The sequence below is a fragment of the Furipterus horrens genome, unplaced genomic scaffold (assembly GCF_987537825.1).
Source record: "Furipterus horrens unplaced genomic scaffold, mFurHor1.1.pri manual_scaffold_6, whole genome shotgun sequence".
Lineage (NCBI taxonomy): Eukaryota > Metazoa > Chordata > Mammalia > Chiroptera > Furipteridae > Furipterus > Furipterus horrens.
Window position 1 is genome coordinate 23,549,752 of NW_028327176.1, and position 11,133 is coordinate 23,560,884.

General features: G+C 40.2%; 1 protein-coding gene across 3 annotated transcripts in view; it reads right to left on the minus strand.

Moving 5' to 3' along the window:
- Nucleotides 1-7,713, minus strand: part of ATL2 (atlastin GTPase 2) — a 46,960-nt gene extending 39,247 nt beyond the window's left edge. For 2 of the 3 annotated variants that reach the window (XM_090281172.1, XM_090281170.1), the window contains exon 1: nt 7,561-7,713. In XM_090281172.1, coding sequence (XP_090137298.1) covers nt 7,561-7,678 — 118 coding nt within the window. In that variant the 5' untranslated portion in view covers nt 7,679-7,713. The remainder of the gene's footprint in view (nt 1-7,560) is intronic. The other variant, XM_090281171.1, reaches the window with a different exon arrangement.
- Nucleotides 7,714-11,133: the final 3,420 nt, after the last annotated feature.

Genomic DNA, 11,133 nt, shown 5'->3' on the forward strand with positions numbered 1-11,133 from the left:
TACCAGCCAGGGCTTGTTTTTAAGAAATCACATTTGGGGCTTTTCAGACAACAGTTTTTCTAGGAATTATCCAGTTATTTAAATCAATTATTTGCTCTACTTGGGTACAGAAAAACAGCCCATACTCCTTTTTTATTAAACATGCTCTTACACCATTTGCTCTTTCAACTGCCTCTACCTAATTGCTTTTAAATACTTTTTAAAGCCACCCTTTTAGAAAAATTCTTGGAAAGTAGACACAAGTGCTTAAACTATTTTGTAAAAAGCTTGTTAACATATCGTCTATCTTTATTATCTACAAACAAGTAATATATCCTACACACTGCTCTGTAAGACCCACCTGTTTTTCGAGGCCTGACAAAGGCCACCACCCTCTATAAGTCTTCCTCAACATCAGCATACAGTAATTACTACTTCTGAAAATTATAAACTTAATGATAAACTGTACACACAAATATGCATAAGGTCTATCTGATCTCCCATGTACAATAAAGCTTCAAACAGGGGTCTGTTCTGCACTTCTCTACATAAGTGTTCATCACAAGCAACTGCAAAGCCCTTTTATAAGGTAGGGGCTCAATGTGTCAACTTATAACATAAACAGAAAAAAAGCTAGTTCTTGTCTAAGTATGGTCCTCTATCTGCCTGACCTTCTCCATCCATCTCTTCACTCCTAAAAGAAAACTAATCCCAGCCCCTTAAGGTTCTCCTTTACCCTGAAAGAGGATAACTTTGTTCGTACACTCAATACATGCCAAGTGCTTTTAAGACATTATCTTTTAATTTTAAATTCTACTGTCTGCATCTGCGTGTGCGTGTGTTTATGTTAAGGAAGCTGAAACTTTGTTGTGGTGGTGATCTGAACCCAGCACCTAAACTTTGAGTTTCTACCACACTACTGGACACTGAATGGAAATGCCCATACTCTGGCTTTAAAAAGAAAGAGAAAGAAAGAGGAATAAACAATATCTCAAAAAGAATTTAAAAGTTAAAGAAACTTTTTCAATTAAAAAAAAAAAAAAAAACTTCAGTAGCATACCTAAACATTCAGAAGAGATTAACACTAAATTAATAAATTGATAAATTGCCATTTTCTTTAAGAAAAACACTTGTGGAAACATTTTAAAATTTTTAAGCATATTACTTCTCAAAAAAACGCACAAAATTAAAATGCAAATACGAAAAGGAATTTCTTGTATGCAAAAGGGCATTTGTGAATGAATAAGAGAAACACTGAGATGGTCAAATACAAAAAAGCAATTAATAAAAATAATTCAGCCCTGGCTAAGGTGCTCAGCGGATTGAGCACAGGCCTATGAACCGAAAGGTGGCTGGCTTGATTCTCAGTCAGGGCACATGCCTAGGTTGCAGACCAGGTCCCTGGTTGGGGGCGTGCAAAAGGCAACCAACTCACATCAATGTTTCTCACCCTCTCTTTCTCCCTCCCTTCCCTTGTCTCTGAAAATAAATAAAATCTTTTTAAAAATAAATAAAAATAAAAATATTTCGCATTCAGTTACTCTGTTAACATTTCAATGTCAAATGTAATCAAAGAAATGCAAATGAAACAGTAAGATCCCCATTTTTACCTATGTTGGCATTTTTGGGTTTGTAAAGAAGCACAAACCTAACCCTAATGGGAGACAGAATAAATGGATACAACTTTTCTGAATGGATACAGCTTTTTAGAATGGATTTACTGAGGTGTGTCTTCAATGGTGAAAATCCCAGAAATCTGCTTTTATAATCTTATCCTAAAGGTCAAGACTTAACTACACGTTGGTTAGCCAGCATTTTTCATAAGAAATAGCCCCACATCCAAAAGGACAATTAGTTTAGTAAGTACTACAATGCCACTTAAGAAATTATATTGTAGAGATTATTGAATCACATAGGGAAATATAATACAAAATGAAAAAGTAAATTACAAATTACAGTAAAAACTCAATTTAGGAAAAATTAAATTATGCATTTAAAAAAGGATATAAACTAAAAAATATATACTAAAATGTCAGCAGTGGTTACCACTAGTTGATATAATTTTTACCTTTTCCTTTTTGTTTTCCAAGTATCTACAAAGATTATTGTTTTTGAAATTAAAAAAAAAACTTTTACAACAAAATATGAATTACCATATTACTATTAGGGAATGAGCTCTGATCACAAACCCTGTTCAATCAATCACAAGTTTAGCTGTAATTTAAAAGCAGTAAATCTCTATCGTAATATCCAGTTATAAGACATTTGACATCATCTACATTGTTGACATTTCCTCAACCTTCTAGCCTACTTTAGAATTTTTTGAGAAATAATATCCAAGTGTACTGCCACTTTCTTGCAATAAAAAGTCTCTCTACTCTAAACAAAACTCCACACAGCCTATTTATATTATCGTATTTATTTGAAAATTAAAGAGCTGATGAGAACAGAAATTTCTGAAGATCTGATTGTCTTCAAAAAAAAGCTGAGAACAAGGGTAATTTTCCTGTCAAAATTTCTCTCCAACTTATTAAAACATCACCCCCATTCTGATAAAAACGAACTTAATCCAACTTCTAATATCTCATAAACCCATTCATTCAAACATAGAAAGAACAGCTTGTTTAGTGTGCCAATTTCACCCCCTTTAAAGAATTTAAGGAAGGCTTTAAAGCTTCTAAAGTGCCTTCATAAATTAATTAATAACCAAAAGTTTTTAAAGACCTATAAGTTTGCTACGTTGATATTAACCATGGGGGGTGGGGGGATGCTATTACTGAGGTAGTACTAAAATCCAAGCCTCCACTCAATCCATTCCAAAGGTCACAGGAAGTTTATAGAACTTGAAGTCTTTAGTTAAAATAACTATATTCTAATCAATACCTGTGACTCTACTGTAAATGACTGCACGAAGGGGGGAAAAGGCTTTTTACGAGATTCACAATTAGTATAGTATCAAGTAAATCATTCTTTTTTAGGCATTCTTGTGCATAATGGAACCTAGTTAAATTTTGCACATTTACTGTTTAAAAAACACTCTACTTGAAAATTGCCATGACCTCAAGTAAAAAAAATTAATTATATTGAATCCTGTAATTGAAATAAACAATTTCAGAAGACTACTTCGACACTATTCTCTAAAATGCAAGTTTATTAAAATGAAGACAGAAGTATGAATGTCTATTTTTATCTTATAATAAAAACTAAACAAACGTCTTACAAGTCACCTTTTTATAAATAAATTTTTTGTTCAAAGTCCCATCTTAGATAACTATACATTATAGTAATAGCCACTATCAATAATGTTCTCTAAGCACTTTTATCACATTTAATACTCACAATAACCCAATCATAAACACATTATCACGTTTTATAAAGTTAAAAATTTACCTACCACTCTTGCCCAACCTAAACCTTCATCCATATTACAGAAAAAAAAAATTAGAAGTGACTTTCTGATTGCAAATATTTACATAATAACAAAGTAGTGAAGCTGGCAAAATCTTGCACATATATCACTGTGTCTTAAGCACAAACAAGTTTACAATTTACAAAACACTTGTACCCTATCATCTCATTTGTTCCCCACAGCAGTTCTGTTAGGGGATAATCACTACCCTCTGTGATAGGCTTCAAGATACACAGTTTAAGTGAAGTCACTCAGGTTTTGATTCTTCATTCTTTTTCCCATATACTTATCGTTCTTCTCTATGATCAAAGAAACATTACCCCTACAATCTGGGTATCATGCAATAAAAATGTACTAGAGGTATTAAATAAGCACCTTTCATCAGTTACATATTTCACCAAGTTAATGAAGTTACTGGTTATTTTGATGCCAACCACAGAAATACAAATTGTATGAGTAAATTTTATAAAGCTGGTATGTTAGAAAGGAGATAACCCAGATTCTACTTGTACTGGCCAGAAGACTAAACCCAAAATCAATCACAAATGCAAACTATCTCCTTGGGAGTATATAGGATTTATAAATTAGTCTTTCATGACTTAACAGCTGTTTCAAATAGACATCACCTGCTCATAAAGTCAACTACCTTATAGCCATTTGATCCAGAGTGGGTAGTGAGGGTAGCTACTTATATACACACTTTTCTACCAAAATAAAATAAATATATATATATATACATATATATATATATATATATCCAAGTTTAGAAAGTATGTGTACATCCAAACACAGAGATGTGTTTAGCAATAATGTGAAAAGTCATTTTTTAAATAGTTAGCTTGGCTTTGTACTTCTGAAGACTTTGTGCTTCTCAATGCCCATAACAAGAAAAATTGACTTCTTCTTTCTGCAAAATCTACCTTTTCCCTTCCTACTTTAAAATTTCCCACTTCTCTTAGTGACCTGCCCCATCTTTACTTTTCAACAGTCTTTTCTTCTCACTAGTGTGATTTCAGACTTCATTCAGTTTTGCCCAGTCGTCTCTAATTAGGTGGTGATCTTCAATGAAGAAAGGCCTCCACCCTCCTCTGGTGAGGAGCAGTAAGTGCCTCGGGGTAGTTTCTGTGACTGCTGACAAGTCACAACCACTCCCTCCAACAGGAATAGCTTAATTCCCTCACAGGGAGGTTTTTAGAAATAAAATCAAAACAAGATGTTTCAAGTGCTTTATAAAGTAACAAGCATTATATTATTGATATCATATTTTCAGGTTGTTTTTTTCTGCTCTTCATTTTTAAAGCTATTAGAGAAAGCCCTCAATTGTTCTTCTGTATTACGGGTGCTAAGAAAAGAGTAAAGGATAGGAAGAAACATACATGAGTAATGAATTCATTGGGGGATCAAGTTCAGTTATTCTATATTCCCAACTATCTTCCTTAGTTAAGCAATGCTCAAGAAAGTATGTAACACACCTGAACTTTGAAGCCCCAAAATAGCTACACAGACAACAGTACCACTACACTTTAAAAAAGAAAAAAGAAAGCTGTTTCCCCAGCACCCACTCCAGGGAAAACCTCCTTTCGTAAAGCTATAAATTACCATTACAAAAAAGTTTAACTTCTTTTCCCTTCCCTTACATTTCTGGCTCTTAAAGCTGAGATCCAGCCAAACAGCTTAGCTTATAAATGTGTATCAAACAGATCTTCCAATGGAGCATAAACAATCTTTTTTAATGTATATTGCTAATAAGTGTCACAGTTTTTCAAACGTCTTGAATTACAGCATCAAACTAGGTGACGATCTCCCAGGCAGTTGCTCTCAGTAGCTGCTTAATATCAAAAAAATAAAAATAAATGAATAAAAATAAATAAATTACAATCTTAGGAAAAACTCTATAAACATTTCAAGAAATTACTTTTACTTGGAAATATTCAAACTTTACCCTAAACAGGTACTCTCAACTTAGGTCCAGAATCTCAATTTAAACTCATGGATAATTTTCTTTATAATAAACACCTCTTTACTGTAAGGCAGATCCTTCTTCCTCCCCACCAAAAAAAATAATTTTAAAAGATGTCAAAACACTTGACTAAATAGATTTAATAACATCCATTTATTCCTATCATCCTACAAAGTCATTAAAATATGAGTGTTGGTGCTTTATAAAGATCCTACATTCCTAAAAAGAGTAAGCATTTCTCTTAAGAGAGAGTGTCTTCCTAAGACTAATCGACCAGAGTTGCACCTGACTCACCCCAATTTAGCTCTTCAACTTGACCTCTCCAGAAAGCAGGAGACAGTTTCTACAGTCAAAAATAGATGAGTCCCTACTCTTTCACAGCTTATTTGCTCTTAAACATAAATCTTAACAAGTTTATTTGGTTTTTCATGTAGTAATGGTGACTCAGAGCAAACTAGCAGGGAGAGGGACTGTTTTAGGCATTCATTTGTTAGGAATGACTATTAAGTGAAGACTAGCTACAGGAAAAAAAAAAAAGACTAAAATCTGTGAGTAGCTGGCTGAGCATTTAATAAATGGTGAGCCTTGTCTATCAAGTCTTAAGTATTGCATCTCTTCTCAGTGTACCACAGCATAAAAACGATGTTCACAGCCATGATTGAGTCATAAAGCTATGCTTGATTAGGCAAGTACATAAAACACTTTGAAACTACATCTAAAATGGTTACCCTAAAAAGAAAGATAAGACACACTCTCCCCACTCCCCCCCCAACCCCCAGGATCCAAAAGAGCTAAATCAGCCAATCCATTCCAAGACAAGTACTTGAGAAGGCCAACCACAAGAGATCTAAAACAAAACTTCTCTTTTCTTTCTGTCTGTGTAAACAGTTCGTTCTGCCATATGCTTTGGCTGGAGGGTAATAATGAAATAAGCTTTATTTCCTGTTCTTTTTTCTTACCAAAATTCTACCATTCTCACGTGATCACCTCTGACAGTTGTTCAACACGTCCAAGGGCTACCGTGAATGATGAAGTGTATTTCACATCAACTTTTCTATTAAAGTGAATCTTCATAGTTAATATTTTATAAAAATGTTTTACATTTCATCTCACAACACCCTAATCAGATTTTGGGAAGAGAGAATTCTGAAACACACAACTTCCTATTTAGGGTACTCAACAAACTCTTACCTACGCCATGGCCATACTGACCTAACTGTAAACTTCTATTATTTATACGCCTTTGGGAAACTTCATAGCTTTAAGTACCTTCAAAATTCTCAATCAGAATTCCATGCGTACAATTCCCACTACAGTGAAAGATCAAATGCTACGCTCCTAAAAATAGGGGCGCTATCAGCACGAGGGACACACAACTCCGCGGCCAACGCGAAGGCGCCTCCGCGGGGCACGGCGCTCCCGGCACACGTACAGTAGGAACTGAATTCAGCAGCACCCGGGAGCGACGGATCAGGTGACTTTACACCAGACACTTCCAGTGACCGGGTGCAGTCATGGGCTCATGACCCCAGTTTAACAACTAGATCTGGACTCGCACCCCAGCCACGCGCTCCCGTGAGTTCGGGGGCCGAGGGGCCCAGGGACGCGGACGCCCGGGCACGGCCCTGGCCTGCGGACTGCGGCTCCCTCTTGGAAGGTTGTCCGGAGGTTTCCGACCCGACAGCGAGGTGTCTGCTCCATCCCGCGCACTCCGCGCCTTCCTCCCTGGGGCCCATCACTCTCTGATCACCCCTTGCACCCTTTCCGCACGAGGGACAGAAGACACCGAGTGCCCGCCGGGTGACAGGTCGCCCTGCCGCGTCGGGAGCTCTTTTGACCGAGCCCCGCCGCCGCCGACCTCCCCGCGCCCGGGTCTTCGCCCCGGCTCAAGGCCGCCCCTTCAGGTCGGGGCGGACGCAGCTGCAACCACGCGGCTGACGGACAGGGGGCCGGACCCGGAGCAGCCGCGCGCGCCTCCGGTTCATCCGACAGCTGCGGGAGTCGCGGCCCGCGAGGCGCCCTTTCAGGCCGCGCGCGGCAAGAGCGCAGGGTGCGGCGGGGGCTAGGCCCGGCGGCCCGACGCGGCAGCGGGAGGAGAGCCGAGCCAGCAGCGGACGACGACCCCGCCGCCTGTGGCCAGAGCCCGCGAGCCCAAGCGGCCCGCGCGCTCTCCCCACCCGGGCCCTACAGCCTCCACCACGCCCGCCCGTACCTAGGAAGGTCGTGGACGAGACGTGGTTAACGCCGGTGCTTGGGTCGCTGGTCCGCCGCCGGCGCCGCAACCCCAGGCGCGGCTGCTGCCCCCGCGCTGCCTCGTCCCCCTCCGCCATCTTGTACCGATTTAAAATTAACTCCCCACTGACGTCAAACGCCGCCGCCGCTTTATCAACCTCCCAGGAGCCGGCGGGGCGCTGACAGGTCCTAGCGCCGCCCTCGGCACCTCCTCGTCTTGCCCACGCCCCTCTGTCACGCCCATCAGCGCCCGTGTTCCACCTCCGCAGCGCCGGCCTGCCTGGTTTTCCTGGCCTTTACCTTCTAGGAGTAATGGGGCGGCTCCCCAACCACCACCGCCTCACACCCCAACTGTACTGAGCTCAGCACCACACCCCCCTTAGCACTGGGCTGGGCTGTCTGTATAAACCAAGAAGGGATCTTCTTAGAATAAAGTCCCTCCTTCCCAATACAGTAAACCAATTCTCTTTACAGCTCTTCTTAATAGTTGACTGGTGCCCTGCACGTGAGGTTACTTTCCACTCCTTTCCGTCCCTTTAATCCCCTCCTCCTCCTCCACAGCTACTTCCCTCTTCCCTCCCTACCACCCCGCCCCCACTCCCCAGCTATTGCATGTGCCCTCTTTTCTTTTTGATCTTTCCTTGCACAAGTCCCTAATGTTGCTTCTTCAGAGACCATCCTATGGTTTGTTTGGGACAGCACCAACCTACTTTTGCGGCCCTCCCCCATCTTCTTAGCTGTGCATACCCTTGCCCTCCAGCTACTATCACACTGTACAAGCAAGGCACAAAGCACTCCAATCAGAAAATGCACTGTAGCAGATCCTTTGTAACTGTGATAAACTTTCCTGTAGGGATCCAGTGACCTCCTGCAGAAAGTTCAGACCGCTTTTAATTTTTTAAATTGATTTATACAACTTATATAATTGATTTTAATTGATTTAAGGAGAAAGAGAGAGAGATCAATTTGTTGTTCCACTTATTTATACATTCATTGGTTGATTCTTGGACATGCCCTGACTGGGATTGAACCCGCAACCTTGGCATATGGCAAGGATACTCTAACCCCAACTTAGCTACCCCGCCAGGGCATCAGGTCACTTAAAAATAGCTTATAGAGACTTCTGTGATGTATGGTCCCTATTTTTTTGGACTTTTACCATAGCAGCAGCTGCATTAGAAATCCCTTTTCTCTGGGAACAGATGGATGGTTGCCAGAGAGGAGGGAGGTTGGGGTGGGGATCTGGGTGAAAAGGATGAAGGGATTAAGAAGTATAAATTAATAGTTACAAAATAGTCATGAGGATGTAAAGTGCAGCATAGGGAATGTAGTCAATAAAATTGTAATAACTATGTATGGTGCCAGGTAGGTAATGAAAATATGGGAGGGAACACTTTGTAAAGTTCAAGGTCTGTCCAGAAGATATCCAGCCACATACTATGAAAAATAGAAACATTTATTGAAGAAGAAACAAGATATAAGAAACATTGTACATAGAACAATGACACCTCCGTCCCCTTCAAAGTAGGCACTTTGGGACCTCACACAGTTCTCCCAGAGTCTCTTCCACTGTTCAAAACACTCACAAAATCCTTTGTTGGAGTCACCATCAGCTGCCCGGTCCTGTTTTCCTGAATCTTATCGATGATCTGAAATCTCTCTCCTTTCAAAGGTGATTTTAGTTTTGAGAAAAGCCAGAAGTCACAGAGCACCAAATCTGGGCTGTAAGGAGGCTGAGTCATCTAGGCAATTTGATGTGTTGCCAAAATACTCTGTCCTAGACATGATGCATGAGTTGACGCATTATCATGATGAAACTGTCAATCACCAATTGCCCATAGCTGCGGCCTTCTGAATCATCCAAATAGTTTCAATGGAGGAATGTTCAAGCTTAACACAACATTTGGTGCAGATTCATTGCTCTACTCACTACATCATTTTGAATGTGACAGCCACACAGTACACACGATCATTCAACAGATAGAGTCAACTGCCCCCACTGACTAGTACAGTGAAGTCATCATTGTTCACACACGTGTAGTCCATTCCACTCTTCTTGGGTGCCTGATTACATCGATGTCACACAAACTGTTCTCGTTATATTAACAATGGCTGGTTATTTTCTGGACATACCTTCATGAATAAGTACCTAACCACTGTACTGTAAGCCTGAAACTGATACAACATAATATTGAATGTAAATTGTAATTGAAAAATCTCTCAATGCACAAAATAAAGGAGAAAGGCCATTAGGCCATTTGCAGGCACAGCAACATGGCCATTTGCAAGCCAGGGAGACAGCCCTCACTAGAACCCAACACTGATAGCACTTTCATCTTGTACTTATTACCTCCAGAACTGTGAGAAAATGTCTACTGTTTAAGTCACCCCATCTGTGGTATTTTGTTATGGCAGCTCAAGCTGACGAATAGAGTGCATCATTAATCCAGCTATCATAGTGGGCAACTGAAGTATAATTTTGCTGGGAAACTCTGGGAATTGACACACCTAAGATTTATCTCTATCCAAGGGGTGAAAAAGCTGGAATTTCTGCACATCAGCTCATTAACAGACATTGGCTGATGACCGCTCCCATTGATTATTACTTTCTCTAAACATTCATCTAGACACAAAGTAGCTTCCTGTAATTTAAGCGGGGAAAGGGGAGACCTCAGGAACACATGCAGATATCACAGCTGAGGTCTGATGCCTTTTAAGATGCGTATAATATACTTACTCGAAGGCAGTTTCAGAAGCTCTCCAGGGGATTTGACCTTAATTCAAATCAACATCTACTTCTCATCATCTTGCTTCCTTCCTCCTCTGACCCATTCACCTAGCCTCTCACTAGGGCATGAGGTATGTGTTCTGTTCTTCAGTCACACCAAATTTCTAACAGTAAAATCCTGCAAAAGCCCTTCATGCAAACTTTGAAAAGCAAGTACAGACCTCTATGAAGTATAATAAAAGAAAGAAAGAAAAAGGAAGGAAGGAAGGAAGGAAGGAAGGAAGGATTTTTAAAAATGAAATTCCTTTTCTCTGGTAAAGACAGATAGAACGGGTGTCCACATCTCTGTCTTGTTCAAGTCTCATGAGTCTAAAACTCTCAGCCTTCATCTTGTATGACCTCTACTAGAAAAGTATGGGTGTCATCAAAACCTGCAGAGTTCCATTCTATAGGTGTTTTCGTAGGGCTGCTTGTTTATTCACCTGTTTTCTGTCTATGGAAAGGGGTTTAGAGCTCCTCCTGAACTCTTAACTCCTTGCATCCTGGTTCAATACTCCTGGGGCAGCCTAAGCCCCGAGCTGTAAATCTTCCTTACAATGGAGTTTCTTCATAATTTCCCTTTGTGGCATCTATTTAATATTGTCCACAGTCTGCTTTATGCAAGGTATCATCTTGGGCATGAAAGAAGATACAAAGATGAGTAATTTTGGTGTCGAAGAATAAAATTCCAGTTAGAATTAGTAGTTATTTAGCCCTGAGTGCACCCCATCAGGGACCCCCCTCAACAAAGTTGGCCACTTGGTATCCTAACTGGGAGGAGTATAT